The 18175-nt window shown below is 41.4% G+C and overlaps 1 protein-coding gene across 2 annotated transcripts in view; it reads right to left on the bottom strand.

Moving 5' to 3' along the window:
* Positions 1 to 18175, bottom strand: part of igdcc4 (immunoglobulin superfamily, DCC subclass, member 4) — a 56819-nt gene that overhangs the window by 14254 nt on the left and 24390 nt on the right. For both annotated transcript variants that reach the window (XM_044097830.1, XM_044097822.1), the window contains exons 2-5: positions 16237 to 16551; positions 8594 to 8735; positions 6400 to 6533; positions 542 to 676 (exon numbers count right to left, since the gene is read on the bottom strand). In XM_044097830.1, coding sequence (XP_043953765.1) covers positions 542 to 676; positions 6400 to 6533; positions 8594 to 8735; positions 16237 to 16551 — 726 coding nt within the window. The remainder of the gene's footprint in view (positions 1 to 541; positions 677 to 6399; positions 6534 to 8593; positions 8736 to 16236; positions 16552 to 18175) is intronic.

Genomic DNA, 18175 nt, shown 5'->3' with positions numbered 1-18175 from the left:
GCTGGTCACTGACTGGAGCAGAGATCTTTCTTTCAGTCTTATAAATGCCAGAGAAATGTTACGGGAAGGAAATGCTTTGAAGAACACGGGACAGGATCGGATGAGAAACCTCACAAAGTGACCAACAGGGGGCTCTCTGATTTTTCTTAGACGGGGTTCGCAGAGATGTCTAGATGCAGGAATGACAACCACAGTCTTAAAATAAGCATGTGGTTATTTTAAAGTCGTGGTACTCATTCGTGACTTTCTTACCGGTTAGCATGTGTGCAAAGGAAAACATGTCCAAATTACTAAAAACAGGCAAAATTACAACTTCTCATCTCATCAACAAAGTTTAAGGAAAGTGGATAGAGTTAGGATTAGGTTTGGGTGCTTAAGGTTAAATTTAGGTTTGGCGTTACGCCATGAAAAAGGAAAGGTCTAGCAGGTATTGACGCCTCGGGGCATCGAATGAGCGGACTGGACAGGTAGCACCAGAAACTGTGAATAAAATAAATTTCCACTCACTTTCGAAGTGAATGGAAATCTTTGAAAGTCCTACCTTCTCTGCTCCATGACACCAATGGTTTTGGCTGGCCTTGTGCCACACACTCCATCACAGCAGGATGGCCGAGCACCACTGTGGCATTCTGGGGTGGCGCAACAATCACTACTGGGCTTGGACTGTCAATGGAGCCTGTAAAAAAACAAAAAACAATAGTTTATCTAGTTTATATACATTGGATGAACATCATCCGACTACGTTTGAGACTCCTGTTCTTCCAACCCAGAAATGAAATTAGACCAGAGCAGGGGTGCCCAAAGTGGGTCCTGGAGGGCCGGCATCCTGCATGTTTTAGTTCTCTCCCTGGTTTAACGCACCTGGATCAAATGATGGCTCATTAGAAGACCTAAGAAGAACATTGAGATGCTGAAAAGGTTGTTACTACCAGGAAGAGAACTAAAACATGCAGGATGTCGGCCCTCGAGGACCCACTTTGGGCACCCCTGGACCAGAGGATACTTGGCAACCCTGAACAGGAGCACCTAGTTTACGTACATCAGATCAACGTTAGATTATTTTTCTTCTTTTGCTCTTTCCTTTGATTTGTTATTTTGTTTGCATTTCCTTTCAATTCCTGTAAAGCTCTTTGTATTGCTTTGTTGCTGAAAATGTGTTATATAAATAAAATTACCTTTACCTTTAATATTGGAGTACACTTCAATGTAAGTATTGCAATGAAAAGATCTTATACTTTAAATTTGGCGTGAAAGGTTTGGAATGTTTCAGCCTAGAACTACTGAGGCAATCTAAGTGAATACACATTTTGTCCAGAAAGCATTTCTTTCCGCTGGACATGTGAGATGACAAAAGATTTCTTCATTCAAAGTTATTACGTTGCAACTTAGCTCTACCGATTCGATGAGGCACTACCTGAAAGGCTGAAACAGAAGAAACAGGAGGTGGTGCGTTAGAGATGATGACACCTGATAGTGCAAAGTATCTGGCCAGAAGGTCGAGCCGAAGAGAAGATTACACAGAAGAATAAGGCTTTTCAAGGGCCCTAAAAGGTAAAGCATTATATCAGGTCATAGAATGGTTTCAGTTATCCAACGGAGGAACTCTGCTCCTCCTCAGCGACAAAGACTGCCATTCAACGAGAAACGTCTCTATGCGTTTAATAAGCACTCGTTTCTTGATCACGCCAAAGTCGCTAAGGTCCAGCAAGTGTTAATGAAAGGAATAATCTCGGCAAAAATGGTCTTGCATACTGTAAACACGCATTAATCATTGACATTACATGCGGCAAACCTTGGTGATGCAAAAGGCTTTAAGTGGGTCATGCTGCCTTTGCAACAACTTTCTAGCAGAGGGTGCCTACAAAGTGATGGATCTGATAGGTGTGGGTGTAGAGCACTGCCAAAAATAGAAGCCATAGCAGAAAACAGACCAAAGAAAAACAATAAAAACCTCTGGCAGTGCCTGTTAATGTCTTAGGTTTTCCTCAGCGCCTGAAGTATTTCAGTCTATTATTTCAACACAAAACTGCTGAAGCCTTCCTGTAGGTGTTGAGCTATTCCATTCATGGCACTGAAACGGAGAGAGGCGACAACATTAAATATGACAGAGGTTTAATGTAAACAGACAGCATTGCCAAGCGCCTCGGTGATGTTTTTTTTATTTATTTATTTTTAATGAAAGCAGCAAGCCATTTTCTTGAAAAACCTGAAAACATGACCTCTCTGCAGTTGCAGATGAAGAGGTTCATTGATTCATGCAAGTCAAAGCACTAAATGCTGAACAAATCTCTGAAAGACACCAAGTGCAAGATTACTTTCAGCACTCTTTTCCAAATCACGCTATTGATTTTGCCTTGGTTTAAGGTAAAGAGAATCAGCACTATTGTCCCTGCGACAGAAAAAGCAACTGAAACATTCCTCGGTCTCTACCGGACCGTGGCACTTAACTGAAGGAAGTGTCTTAGTAGCTTTAAAATGTACCTCTCAACATATCTCTACCTCTACAGTTTGCATATTTTGCCTGCCTTTACAAAAATGATGCAGTCAACAACAGCAGACTGGATTTATATGCCGTTTTTTCCCACCTACAGCAGAACTTACTTGGAGAACAAAATCAGCTGCGGTATGGTTCTGTCTATTTTGTCACGCGAGTGTTCAACACATTCTCACTTTGTAACTTGATTTTAGAGTTACACTCAGTCAAGTCAATCCAAAATATCCCCGAGTTCGTCAGGGATGTGTGCTCGGTTCTTTGCTCTTTACTCTGCTGACAAATGACCGAACTCCCTAATTTGTCACAAATCAACTCTTCAGTAATGGAAACGGTACAACTGTGGTTTGACTCATCGGCAACACTATGTGGATGAGTGACTGCTCTTTACTGGCAAATGTCCTTTTTATGTACTTATATTTTAAAAGTCTTTGCAGTAGGAGCAGAACGGATGTCAAATTCCTTGTTTTGTGTGCACAACCTTGCAGCTGATTCTGACATATTTGGAGTTATTTTTCTGTCCGTAGTGATCGTTGCCCCAGAAATCTCATGTGGAACTCCACCCTCACTGAGGTGAGAAAGGCACGTATTGCTTTAGTTATTGTTCTGGGGTGTTTTGCGACATTGTGGATGCATTAATGCAGTGCTTCTCGATTCCAGTCCTCAGGCCCCCCTGCTCTGCATGTTTTAGATGTACCTCTATTCCAGAACAGCTGATTCAAATGATTGCATGACCATCAAGTGCTGCAGAAGCCTGTTAATCACCTACAGATTCAGTCCAGGTATGTGGCAGAAGGGAAACCCCTAAAACATGCAGGGCAGTGGGGGGCGTGAGGAGCGGAATTGAAAAACACTGCATTAATGTAATATTTCTTTAGGCTAGCTACACCAGGAAGGGTCACTCCGGTTGAACGTTTTCTTTATTTGTTGCTCTCACTGTGCTTTGAAGGAATCGCAAAGTCATAGAAATGTCTTTGCAATCCTTTGTGAACTAATAGAAGTGATTTATATTGTTTTTCGACTTCTTTGAGATCAGGGTGTATTTTATTTATTTATTTTTTTCCCCCCACCAGGGGGTCTTTTTTGTGGGCTCTAGTGTCCCTTTTTTCATAGTAGGCTGACAGGAAAGGGAGAAGGAAGGGAAGAATGAGGGAATGTCGGAAGAATCGGGAATCGTCGGTCCAAGCAAGCGGGGCGTCGGGGGCCAGGTTGGTTTGGATAACTTCCTTTCCATTTAATATACACAATCATCATATATGGTGATGTTTGTACGTTTACTATCTTCTCTGGTACATTTTGAAACACTTGAGTGCGGCCAAAAAGCAAAAAAAAAAAAAAAAAAAAAAGTAAATTTGTTTTAAACATCAACCTTTATTGTGACTGCCAATAGTTCACCCAGTTCACTCAATTGAATAACCACAGGAGATTGAGATCTTCAATAAGAAGAAAAAGCCAAGAACCTGATAGAAGATGAATGTTGCCAACGAACCCTTGCAGAATAAAGACTTCTGCATATTTCAAACAAAGTAGTGTTGAAGGACAAGCAATTAAAATGTAAATGAATCCTGTAGGTGACATCCCGATCGAAGGTGAAGCTTTGCAAATGAAATGTTTTGGATAAGAAGCCATGCATCAGAAAGTCATTTGTCAAACAACTTGGTTTTAAACCTCAAAAATTGTACCATATATAAATATAGCTAAGAATCTTCTGCTTAAAATCTGACTTAAAATGAAAGGAAGTTGATCGACTGTAAAAGGAATCGATAGTATTTTAAGTGGGATATGTTAAAAATGTGACTTTCTCAGTTCAGTCTACATTTAGTCTAAATAATTAGCTTGACAAATCAATTTTATGAACCACAAGGTAATTTAGGAATCAGAAAAGAGTATGTGTTTTATATTTTACTTTTAATCACATTGACATTTTTTTTTTAAATCTAAGTCAATATAATTTAAAAGTAATGTGGGATCTGTTGAGGACAGGTGGTTGTCAGAAATCTTACTTCATGAATTGCAACACGGAATGTATTTTTAAAGTCATTTATGCTCTTAATTTGAGCTCATTTCCATAGCAGTCCCGTTTTTCAATTTGATTTATTCTGCTACAACGCTTTATAAGGGAATTGTTCATTTTTGCACTCACTTTTGATATACAGACAGAACTATTTCTTCACATATATTACGCAAAACAAAACAAAAATAAGCCCCCAAAGCTCCCCCACAAAAAAAGAAAAAAGAAAAGAGAAAAACACTACGGTTTAGTGAGACAATTCCTGTATTTTGCACCATCAGCCTTCATGCCTATTTTCATCAATGCCCTGTGACTTCTTTGCCTGCTCCGCCTTTTGGACATAGCTGAAGAAACCCAGCAAGTAACACTACCCTCAGGAAACTGGAATACTTTAGCTGATAGTCAACAACTCTCTATGGTATCGTCTAACACGCATAGGTATAGAAATAGATTCTTCCATTCCAGAAGGTTAGTATGTGAGGCAGCTGAAACAAGAACAATTTGTTAGACTTTGGAGGAGCTAAGTTAAGAAGTTCCTCAATCAAAATTGGGTGTCTGTTGTTAGCCACTAAGTTGTCTCAGTTAATCATTATTACAGTGACATGAAATGATATATTTCAGTTTAGCTGGATTCGCCAAATGTAGTCGTATGCAAGGGTTTTTTTTTAAACGCATTCTTCGGCAAGAGACATTTGCACTCATTTCCTTGTTATTTGGTAGTGTTGTCATTAAGCCACTTTACAACTAAATTGCAAATCTAATTAGGGTCACTTTCAATTGGAAGGCCCCTGCCCAAGTATTAAATCCCTGAGTTATGTTTTTAGCTATCATTTCAATATTTTAACAATATGATCGGTGAAACAATTTTTGTAATTGTCACCAACTGAAAATAGGAAAAGCTTAGTCTGAATTAGTGTAATATTGAGTGTGCCTCTTTTGATCAAGCATAATGCAAAAACATCTGGTTTGAGCTGCATGAGGCATCCAATTTCATTAAACTGATTAACTTGAACTAATCTCATTTAAACACGCAGTTATTTTAAAAACCATATCCCCTGGTAACAGAGACTACAACACACAGCTACCCTATGAGATAAGGATATCACGCTCCTTGAATAATAAAACCAATATGTAGTTTATATCTGTATGGTCAGCATGCAACCTTTCTTGTAGAGCTACATTAATGTGATTGATTAGATGGATGACCTCCCTGGTGCCACAGTGTGAAACCAGAGGGCAGCTCTCTGAGGATCCACTGAAGGTGAACAATTTCTCGTGAATCACCTTGAGACACAGAGCGCCAGGGACATGAAACGTCACTGCAGCTGTCGCAGTGTTGATGTTCAGCCTATTCAAGAAATAACATGGAGACTCAATTAGTGGAGTTTTAGTGTTTAAGCAGTTTTATTGATCGGTTACATTGACAATAATTGATATATCTGTCAAACTTAACTCTCACATAAGGTTAGATATGATATCCAATAGGCAGACATTTTCCAGCAAGTGCTGACTGATAATTTTGTATTCTTAGTATGCTTTTCTTTTTCTCCCCCTCTTTCCTTGATTCTGTCGCCTCCCTTGCTGTGCTTTCGATTGCTGCTGTGTCAGAGACTTACTTGATTCCAGTCGTCTTATTTAGCTGCAGCCTAAAACGAGCAGCAGGACTCTCCAGCGGTGCCTGATTGTCCGAATTGGTCAAGCTGCCCTAGCTCTCCTAAATGCAATATTTCAACATGGCATATTTTTACATGCTAGGTTTCTTACAGTGTCTCCTTTCGCTCTATTCACCTACCTGGATTACCTGGAGCCCAAGGACACTTAAAAGGAAAAAAAAAAAAACTCCACTTGAACCAGGTTCCCTATTGGAAAAACCGTAAAGCAGAGCAGCAGGCCTCACCTGTCGTGACAGTGAGTCTAGCTTCGCGGCTGATGTTTTTCCTTTCAGAGTTGGATGCCACACAGCGGTAGAAGCCCTCATCCTCTTTAGTCACCTTCAGAATCTGCAGCACCCCATTAGGAAGAGAAATGAACCTGTTGCTCCAAAGGGAAAGCAAAAAAAAAAAAAAAATACAGAAAGAATAAGAAAGAGAATACAATAAATGACTTAGTACACTGATCCCGGCTGATGAACTCTACTGTTTTGTAATTTTCCAAATTGTTTTTTTATGAAATAAAGATTTGACCTGACAGGACATCAGTTACTATCTATACACTAAAACAAACTAACTGTGTGTTGGTCTCCCTTTTCTGGTGAAACAACTCTAACACATTGACACATGGACACGAAGGTGTGCTGCTGTGATATCAGGCAACAAGACGTTGGCACGTTTGTCCAATGAGTCCCATTGGATTGATACCAGGGGAAAAACAAAGGATGATTGAAGACCTCCAACTTGTTGTGCTTCTAATTAAACCATCCCCCCCCCCTCCCCCTGTTTTTTTGGCAGGGCACCGGTCTGTGAATGTCGTTTGAATGATAGGATGCACATGAAGTTTAAAACAGTGAATGATTAAGGAGAGGCTGTGAATAGGACAAGCAAATAATATGAAAAGATGAACATGATGAGCAAAGGAGAGGGTGAAGGTTAACAGCAATTGAGGACAAGGAGATAATACCTAAGAGATGGCAGAGGGTCTGAGTAAGAAAAAACAAAATCACCTAAAAGCAAGAGGTAACAAAAGGAGAAAAAAAGCCTCTGTTTCATCAGACTGATTTCTGTGAGAGACCCATTAATACCGCCTGGGGTGGGAGAGCCACATTGCACCAATAAGACCTTTCAAGCAGCAAGCTGTGTGGAGGTCATGCAGCGATATAGCCGACATTAACAGTTCGATCCGTGTAATGAGACCGAAAAGAAATTCACTGACCCCAGGGCCACGGCAAAATGTCTATTTCGCTAAGCCATAAATGAGAATATTTTTGAGAGCACTGGCAAGGGAGGTCTCTTGAGGAGTCACATATTTGAATTTCTTTATATATCTTCTTTTATTTCTTTGAGCACACAAAAGACTATTACATACATGTTATGTTTCCACAAGAGTAATCTTCAGGGTCCCTCATAAACATGCGGCTTTTAAAACAAGCCTTGCTCTCAGATGTCCCCATTCATGCCGGTCCAGTTTTGGACCAAGGGAAAGAAAATAAATCCTTGACTCAGCTTTTAAAGGATTGTATACAGTGTCACGGCTACATTGAGCTGCAGTGATGGAAAGAAACACGACTGTTCAATAGGAGCAGACAGTTACCAAGCATCAAAGATGACTGTTTTGTCTCGTGAGGTCGCATCACTGCCAGCAAAGACGTGCACAAACGTATAAATGTTGCAGGGTAACATTGTCTTGTTTTCACTAACGTCGATCCCTCAGCAGATGTAGATCCACATTAGCTGCAACGATCGATGTCATACTCTTTAAAATAGGCTTGCTGATATTCGTCATATTATTACTGGGGTATGATACCCCAGCAAAACGCAACATTATAAAACACATATTTTAGTACGTTTTATTTCTTTAGATTAAAAATCTGAATCTGAAAAAAAAGGGTGTACCCTGGATTTCAGTCAATTTTGTGGAACCTTTAGTAGCAAGTCGTTTGTGGTTCGTTTGTGGTAGTTTTGCACATCCAACAAAAATGTGAATTCATCTTTGCAAAGTCCTGAGAGCAGTTCTAATGTTTTGCCATGAATTCTCAAGTGGATCCAGGTTTGGACTGGGCAGGTCTGGACAGTCAACAATATGAAGCTAAACAATTTTGTTGCAACTTTGCCTGTACGTTTACTGATGCTGTGCTAGATGGTGGATCTCTACACCTGTCTTCGACATTACCTGAGCCTCTGGCAGAATCAGAGTGAAATGGTCCACCATACTTTTTCGGATTTTTTTCCACTAAAGATTTCTATAAAACCTGGACTCTTGTGCTTTGCACTTCAGAAGTACGTGCTACTCTGTGATGGTCCATCGTGTAAAATCCAAATAAAATGTGTGACTGTAATGATGCAACATATTTCTTGCAAGGCACTGTGCACATCTCCTTTTACCAACGACATCTGCGTGAGAATATTAACTGCACTTCGGTCTAACACACAACTTACCTTGTCTCGTCAGTGATAGTCACTTTGTCTTTTTGCCATGTTATGACAGGTGTGGGTACTCCCTCAATCTGGCACTCAAACCGAGCAGAACCCCCAGTGGTCACCGCTTGTGGCGACGGCTCCTGACTGAAGCTGGACAGACCTTCACAGGGAAAAACAGCAATAATGTATAACCCAATGAATGAGGTCAAACACCTATATAGGATCGACAATTGGTCGATTCGTTGCCATGTTATTAGTTGGGTTAAAACGGCAACATGGTTTCATGTTGAAGAGTTAAGTATCTCTTCAAACCATTTTGCAATTTCTATGACAGAAGTTTTAACTCACTTGTCTTTGCAGAGACCTTTAAAAGTAAAATTTTAATTTAAACAAAAGAATATGTCTGCCTGAGGGGTAATGTGAAGCACCAGATGGCAGCAGTGAGTAAAGTCAGTGAACCTATGACCTCTTACCCCCCCCCAGTCCTACCTCCCTACACACAGGCTGGTGGGGGTGAGAAGAATGAACAAAACAGCTCCAAGTGTCCCTCACCACTTCAGCCCTAGTCCTGACTGCCATGAAAAGTACGGGGGTGGATCAAAAGAGAGAAAACACATAAAGAAGACAGAGGTGGGAGAGCAAGGGGTTAGAAAAAAATAAAAAAGTACAAGCCAGCAGAGAACTGAAAACCCTAAGCAAGATAATAAAGCTTCTAGTTAAACTCACCCTACAACGGACTGTGAAAGCAAACAGGTCCAGATGAGAGACGCATTCCCAAACATTCTATCAATTTCAGTTCTCTGTGTGAACAGATCTGGATAACTAATGTGCATAACACATTTGTCCAACTAGATGTCAAAACTGTTCCGCGGAATTACGCATACAGTGTTTGCGAAAGCGTTCGAGCTATACGCCTGCTGGCAGATGTTATAGTGTCTCACAGAGGACATCTTTCAAACACTTGGGACAATACTCAGAAGTAGCATTTTAGTATTGTAGTGACCTCTAACATTGACTTGTTAGATGATCCCCAAGACTTATGAGGAAACAATCTGTGGGACAAAAGCTGAACTCTTTGGAAGGTGTGTGTCCTAATGCATCTGGTGTAAAAGTAGCACCCATTTCACACAGAGAACATCATACCAACAGTAAAACATGGTGGTGGCAGTGTGATAGTCTGGGACTGTTTTGCTGCTGCAGGACCTGAACCCCCAGCCAAAACACACAGGCATTTCCACCGCTTGATGGCTGAGGAAAAACAAGAGGAAGACTTTGGGGTGGCCTGGTCAAAGTCCTGACATGAATCCTATTGAGATGCTGTGGCATGACCTGAAAAAGTCCAACACTCCTCTACAGCCGGAAAAGACCCACTGCAAGTCATCACAAACGCTCGACTGTTATAAAAAACTGCATTTTGTGTTGACCTGTGTTGTATTTGACCAGCAAGTAAATAGGTAGGGTTGTAGGGTGAGATTAACTAGTAAATTGGTTTTTGCAGCGGTACGAATCATTGTTGCTTTTTCTGTTTTAAAATCATGTTTTGCCCTAAAACTAATGCAGCGAATCTGAGGCGCTATCACTCAAGATTTATCAACATGAGAATCTCGTCGCTGATCACAACTGCTGGCGCTGGCGACACGCCGTCCGTCTGCCCGTTACGGCACCGAGAGACCAAAGTTTCCCGGTGTGTACGCAAAAACTGAAGGAAGTGTGGTAATGGTGGCAGAAGGGATCCGATTCATTTCAGAAAGATCCTGAGCTCCAGAGGAGGTGTTGATGATTAACCCCTGGCACTTCCTGACACATCGCTCCGCACCATAACCTAAATCCCAGAGTTCCGCATGATGTGCGGAACCGGCGCCTGACGCGATGCCAGACTGTCAGAGCGTGGGCGAGCTCATGAGTCGCGGGGCTTTGGGGCAAAGCTGCTCTTTACCTCACAGTGCTCGGTCCGCGTTGGTGCCTGCAGACACACTCCTTGTGTTTGAACTGGTGGATTAACTTTGTGTATCTCCTCTCTAACGGTGTGTGTGCACACAAGGGTGAATGACAGCAGATAAGCAAGGGTGCACAGCAGCAAATGTCAATGAAAAGAGAGAGAGAGAGAGGAGAGAGGGTTGTTCAAAGAGGGCCCTTTGCCCATTTCGCGATGATTGGCCGGCCTTCCACCTCTGATTCCAGCCCTGCAGCCCAACCGAATACGTTGCTGATTCTTTCAAAGTATAACTGTGTACATCTCTTTTTTTTTTTTTTTTTTAGGATCTCAGAATTTGATATAAAATTCCACAGCAGGTCCATCCGATACCCCAATGATCACATTCTCACAATAAAGGCAACATTCCAAAAACACGGCTATAAGTGAGGATGGATTTTTAGGCGTCCTGTAGCTACACAGCTTATAAAACTTAAAAAGGGGGCCAAATTTAGTTAACCCCTTTTCTTTTTCTTGTCCGTCTTGACTTTCCCCCCTGCTCTCTCCCGCTGTCTTTGTCTGTCCCTCTCTCTGTGCCCCACTCTTCGGCCCCTCGGCTATCAGATTGCAGCGTTTTTTTCCCCCTCCCTTTGTGCAAGCAGATAATTCCACCCGTGACCTCTTTGCTACCCGGCTCTAGGGCTGAGATTGTGAAAGCTCATCAAGCATACCTCCAGCCTGGACGAGCTATTTGTAAAAGCTACCATGGAGCATGTGCAACTCGGTCAGTTCGGACATGAGAGAGAAGGAAAGTCCTTCAACGCTGCCAAAAGGAAGATAAAAAAAAAATAAATAAAATGTCTCCTTTGCAGGGCAGCGCAGGTGTAAGTTTTGGAAAAAAGATTAAAACAAAATAAATAAAAAAAGGCCGTATTGGCTTGTAGAAGGACATCATCAAATACATTGGAATTTTACAAAACTGTCTCATAATTACAGCAGGAAACTTAATTACTTCATGTTCACCAAACCCACTGTACCTGGCCTTGTTAGTGTTTATTTCCATTCTGTAAATAGGCTGTCTGCTGCCTGTCTACACACTTAAGGGAAAAAATAAAAATAAAATCCATCGCTCTCAGAAACTGTATTTAAAAAGAAAAAAGGAGAAAAAGTCCTTGTCCGTCTCTACGCCTTTCAGGGACAAGCACATGATTCATACTTACATGGTGACTGCGAAACCAGAGCAGGTGGCTCTCCTAATGTGTTTTCACAGATGTGATCTCTGCTACATTCTCTCATCCCTGTGAGCGAAGACACCGGGGTGAGGGGGGGAAAGAAGAGGTCTGCTCGAGATCCGACGGCCGGGCAGACCGGCTTCGGACTCCCTCACGTCCGAAGCCTCGTTTCGGACTTCTGGTTCGTTTCAAAAGGTGTTTGCAGAGAACCCTTCACCCGGAGACTGAAAGATGCACCGGCGCTGTATTCACGCTCCTTAAATTACACATGTTGTCACAGTAAAAATCCGCATTGTACAATATGCCCTATCAAACATTTTGTGTGTATTTGCAAAGTGAAAGCAAAATGTGACGTTTTTTTTTTTTTTAGAGGAAAATGTGATATTATTTGTATGGATTTGTATTCTGTCTCTTTCAACCTGATTCCCCTACAAAAAAACTCCACTTGAACTAGTCGCCTCATGTCATTAGTAAATAGTATTGGGTCGTAAAAGACTAGAGATTTGGGTGGAAATTCATCTTCCAGTAGGAATACTCTAAACATACAGTCAGGAAGTTACAATGGAATATTTCATATCTGAGCAATTTCACAAGTTACACTGGACCAGTCAAAGTCTACACCTAAATCCAATTGAGAATCTTTGACAAAACTTGAAAATTACTCTTTACACACACTCTTCATCCCCCCCACCCCTGACTAAGCAGTTAAGGAACTGGCAAATGAAAAATCTGCCTCTACAATGCTAACGCTAGTGCAGAAGAAGACCAAACAAATTGAAGCTGTATTTGCAGTGACAGAAGATTCTACAAAAATATTCCCTCAAACAGGATGAGCACGTTGCGAATGGCGCACACTATTCAATATTTTTTGCAGTAATATTTCTTTAACGTATAAATCTCTGCTGCCTTTTGGGGGGGTGGGAGGGTTAAGCATAAATGATTGTAACAAAATACACTGAAGATTGAAACTGTAGTGTAACTACAAGGGGGCTGTGGATCCTTTTGCAAAGCCCTTTCATTATGTTAGAGGCTGTAACTCTCCAAATTCTCCTATTCTTTTTTCCACCACCCTTCGTAGCATTTAATCTAACATCTCCCCCACCCCCTCCCGATTAGTACTTTAGTCCTTATTGTTCCCCAAAGAAAAGATCCTCATAAATAAGCATGCAGCAGCTGCCAAAATATCCACGATGGATGGTGTCTCGTCTTACACAAAGCTAATGACTGAATAAAGAGCAGAACTCTGGAGTTTGAGGAAAAGTCAGTCCTTCGGTCAGACAAAAACTTCTACCTATCCCCTGCTGCTTCATATCACGATCTTCCGGCTAATAGAAAAATGGCATGGCTTTGTGCGAAGCTGTGAGGTCGAGAAACACGGTCGTCCTTCAAAGAGCAGAAGAAGAAAGCACAAAGAAAACGACTTTTTCTCTACACGCTAGGGAGAACAAGTGTCCGACTGCAGAGGACAAGTTATTATTGATGCACAGATCAAAAGGCCAGTCCTCAAGAAGCCAGAATCCTTTCAAAATGCCAGGCGGTGAGCAGATCAAATACCAAAATGTCTGATTTTTTTATAAACTGAAACACTGAATCAAACACTGTACCACAGAGCAAGACTGTGACACAAATTAAGTCGCGTAAAGAAGGAGCCCCATGTCTAGCTACTAATGAATACACGCTACTTGGCACAGGAAGCGATATGGATGAATAACAAAAACAAACAAACAAGAACTTACACAAAAGTGTTTCACTGTAAAAATGGTTTGTAGTTTTGTTGCAACCTGAAGTGCGAAATAAATTTCAGTGGAGTTTGAAAACAAAATATGTGTATAGGTTTATGTCTGGTTGAACAATGTGTGTGCCCAGTTGATTTTTTTTTTCTTTTTTGGGGGGCATTTTATTGTAATCCATAGGGCGGCCCAGAAAATCTTCAGGAACCACTGGGAGGGGCCCAGAAGAAAATCTTTGGGAACCACTGGCCTAATTACATACTATATATAATGTGCCAGATCTGAGGCTCACATGACACTAAAAGTCCTCATTTAGTCACCACTGCAAACAAACACGTTGAACCAGTTGTCAAAATCTGTCAAGCAAGTTTTGTTCCATTTAGTTTCTTTATCATTGTTTCCTGAAAATGTCTTTCAAATTGAACAGTTTCTCTCAAGTGGACCTCAGCTTTTACCGATGAGGAGTGTGTGAAGAATTAATTGTGACCCACGATTAGGCACTTTGCCACCGTCACTCAGAGCTCAATCCCTTGACCCTGCAATTAGCAAGAATATATATTATGCAGCGACGTGCAGTCAGGGGAGGCAGGTGAGGCCTGTCCTCATAGAAAAATAATATATAATTATAAAATAATTTATATTGCTATTTTCACCCTGTGGTTTGTACTATAAAGTACCTATTTTTCATTTAGCTTAACCAATTCTGGTTATTTTTTCCATCAAAATTGGTGAATTTTCGCATTTTCCCATTCAAATGCTCAGAAGTGCAGCTGGTGAGGCAGCAGCAAGCTGAGCTTCACCTGGGATTGATCAACCTCTCACTAACTGCACTGGCTGCTATTCTATGAGAACACGTTCCTCCTGTCTGTACGTCGCCAATAAAATTGTTAAAAAACATTTAATCTATGAACTGATTTTCCATAATTTAGCTTATGTTTATAATGTATTGTGTTTTTTGTCACCAACTGTGTGAGTAACGAGTTTCGTGTGCTGAGAAGCGATCAGAAACGGCAGAGAACAGATTGGAGGTGAAGCAGGCAGTTTTTCTGCCTCATGGCAGGGGGCGCTCATGATCCCAGACATTGTGACTCCACAACTGCAGAGTAAGAGACAGTAACAGCGAGCTAGCCATGGAGCTAGCCATACAGTAAAGTGTAGTGTTATATTTATAGTTTTCTCCTCGAACCACAGCAATCACTTATTAATAATCACAAAATGAACATTAAGCCTAAAACAATACTACTGCAACATACTGAATGTTCTGCTCTCTGTGTGGGAAATATTTGAGTGTTTTTTGTGGCGTTGTTGTTAGTTGCTATGGCAACGAGTTTGCGCGTAGCTGTGCTGATACAGAGAGCGAGAAACAAGTGGTTTTGAGTTGTACTTTAGCGGTTTTTCCCTTTGCTGTGGAGCACAGCACGAAATTATTAATATCTACATGTCCATGATTGATTAACGGAATTATTCTACGGCGGCAGCGCGGCTTTGGATGACATGTAAAACAATGGTCTTTTTTTCCTACGGCGTTTTCCGCATGCGCAAAATTTCCTTATGTAAACAATAACATGCAGGGGGTCTGTATTTGTAAATATGATTATAATTAAGTCAGTACCTCACGGCTATGAACCTCACAGCACGTCACTGATATTATGAGCAGAGTAGGAAGTAGTGTGTGACATTTTACTTGTAGGATTTGATAAAGCACTAATTTATCAAACAGGAATTGTACAGAATGCCTTTTACATGGAGGCAGACAGAATTCATCAATATATCAGAGACCAGTCATTCAGGAAATGAGTGTGGTTTGGTCTATTTTATGACCAACAAATTTGGTCATAAAGTTATGCGTATTGCTTCACTGATTCCATATAAATATAAATGGGCTGAACTTATTTAGCACTTTTCCTAATCATTTTGAACACTCAAAGCACTTTACAGTACAGTCACAAACACATTTATACACTGATATGCAGATCGGCAGGCAACTTGGAGTTAAGTGCCCAAGTTTCACACATCGACATGTGACAGGAGGAAACTGAAGTCAAACCTACAACCTTCCAATCACAAGGTGACTGCTCTACCCACAGAGCCACTGGTGTTATTTATTGGATTTAGAAGTTAGAAGCCAAAATGCATTAACCTGAATTTTGGTGTATTGTTAGCATCCTTTGACTTTGACTCCTAATAAGGCTCTGGTATCGAAATAAAGTAATTTAAAACAAAAGGCATTCATATAAAGTTTGCGTTAAGACTTTGTAGAACAATTATCAGCATGAAAGCCATTGTAACTTGGGACATTTAATGGTTTGTGCCACTTTTAATTTTTCTTGGTGAAATGATACATAGTAGTTTGGCGTTCAAAAAGGACAAACCCAAACCTAAAATCAACCAAACACAACTCAGCATTTCTTGCACTAAGTTTTAAGACAGAGTCCATGTCAGAAAACTGGTCAATTTAAATGATCTCTGCTATATCTTTTGAGAAAAAGGGTCAAATATCCAGCTAGAAATCAATCAGAAGCTTGTCGATGGCTAGCCACATAAAGGAAAACGTGTACGAGAGAAAATCCACAATCAATTCAAATGTGTGCCTTCCGTTCCACTCAGAAAAAAAGAAAGAAAAACAGCTGAAAAGGATCACTGGAGTCTGAATAGAGCCAACAAACACAGGCAGGCGGGCATCATGCAATGCTCATCTGCAGACAGGACTGAGCCTCAGCCTTGCATGAGCTCAACTACAATCTTTGAAACGACAGCAGGGTGTTCTGTGAATTGTGCGACGCCTACCTGCAAGCAGCACGTTGACAGTCCGGCTGGTCAGGGCTCCGATGGCGCTGGCACTCACACAGCTGTAACTGCCCTCTACGTTCCGGGGAGGCTGGCTGCCTGCGGAGGTGGGCGACAACAAGAGGGACCCGTTGGTCAAATACTGCAGGCGATCTCCTGGCGCCTGTGGCAGGGGCTGGCCATCCTTGAACCAGGTGACATTGGAAGGAGTGTCGCTGGACCCCAGGTTGCAGTCCAGCAAAAGTGGCAAACCTAGCTCCAGAACCACATGGCTGGGCCCAGCTTCACAGCTCAGTTCCACTGAAACAGGCTTTTCTGTGTAGGAAGAGAGGAAAAAAAAAAAGAAAAAGAAAAAGATCAGTTAACTAGGATGCACCATGAAAGGTCTCGGACAGTTTAGCTTTATTCCATACGACTTTCTACAAGGAGCTCCCAGAATATATGAAAGAGAGAGCATTTTTCCTCACTTGTCTAACTTCTTTTACTATGTGACAAACTTGGGCAAAACATCTTACTCACTACTTTGAAACATTTTACTCGTCTCTGCAAAGTTGGCAGCACGGATGGATTTAACAGAACATTTACAAAACGGGCCGTTCCGAAACAGAACAGAGACCGTTCTTGGAGGAGGATCTTTAAAAATGAGATTGGCACAGCAAGAGTTTATTGGCACCGCTGGTAAAGATCTGTAAAAAAAAAAAAAAAAAAAAAAAAAAAAAGCGTAAATAAATCAGTCTTTCACTGCAGTGGGATAAAATGAAAGACCAATTTTTAAAAAGGGGTACATTACTCAGAAGGGTGGGGTGGGGAAAAAATCACATATTAAGAAATCTTTTTTTTTTTTTTTTTTTCCCCCCCACCAGGGGGTCCTTTTTGTGGGCTCTAGTGTCCCTTTTATCATAGTAGGCTGACAGGAAAGGGGGAAGGAGAAGGGGGAAGACATGCAGCAAATGTCGTCGGGTCCGGGAATCGAACCCGCACCGGCCGCGTCGAGGACTGAGGGCCTCCAAACGTGGGGCGCGCTAACCTCTACACCACCAGAGCACGCCCCACATATTAAGAAATCTGACAAAACCACAACTTCTACTATTGCAGAGTTTTTCTACAACAATCATTTTTTCCATTATGACGATAATTTGTCACGATTAAGCAAATGTAGAACAGGGATCTTTGAACCAGTTCTGTGTTTCTCTCTAGATGTTTTTTTTTTCTCCATACAGATGTCCTATTTTCGGTCCTGGATTCTGTGACGGCCATGATAGAAGGCTGTTGTTTTGTGTTTTGATTTGGCCATATGTGTGGAGTCATAAAAGATCCACTTACATAACGCTACACTCTCCTATAAGGTTCTCAAGGTCTTTTGAAGGGGAATGGGTTCACTGCATCAGCATCACAAACCCTCATGAATACTCAACGCTGCTTTTCTACATATTTGTTTTCTGCTTCCAGTAAGCCCAGCCTGAAAACTTCCATCTGGTCCATCTGACCAAAGTTTAAAGCTCCGGTGAAGTTAGGCAAACTCCAAATGTTTACGCTTTCGATGGGAAGACAGAAAGGACTTCTTTCTGGCATGCTTCTTAGGCAGCTGGCTGGCATGTAGACAGTGGCTAATGGTTGTTATGGAGACTTGGTGACCTCAAGACACCTCTCTCTTTGCAGCGGTTCCCACACAGAACGCTTTGGAAATTGATTTCAACTCCCTTATCGTCCCGATCAGCAGAGAGCTTGCGCTACAAATGATGTGACTGGGTTTCCTTCCAAGTATCCTCGTTTTAAATGTTGCTTTTTGAAAATTTAAAGAATAATTCATTTTATTTAAAACACATTCATCTTCCCATCAGTTCTGACCAAGTTCCAACAAAAGGCTGATGTAAAAGCATCAGCGTTTTACAGAGTGGTACATTTTAATCCCCAGGGACTCCTCTACAAAAGTGTCAGT

Source organism: Gambusia affinis, linkage group LG02 (genome assembly GCF_019740435.1).
Source record: "Gambusia affinis linkage group LG02, SWU_Gaff_1.0, whole genome shotgun sequence".
Taxonomy (NCBI): Eukaryota; Metazoa; Chordata; class Actinopteri; order Cyprinodontiformes; family Poeciliidae; genus Gambusia; species Gambusia affinis.
This window is presented reverse-complemented; position numbering and strand designations above follow the sequence as displayed.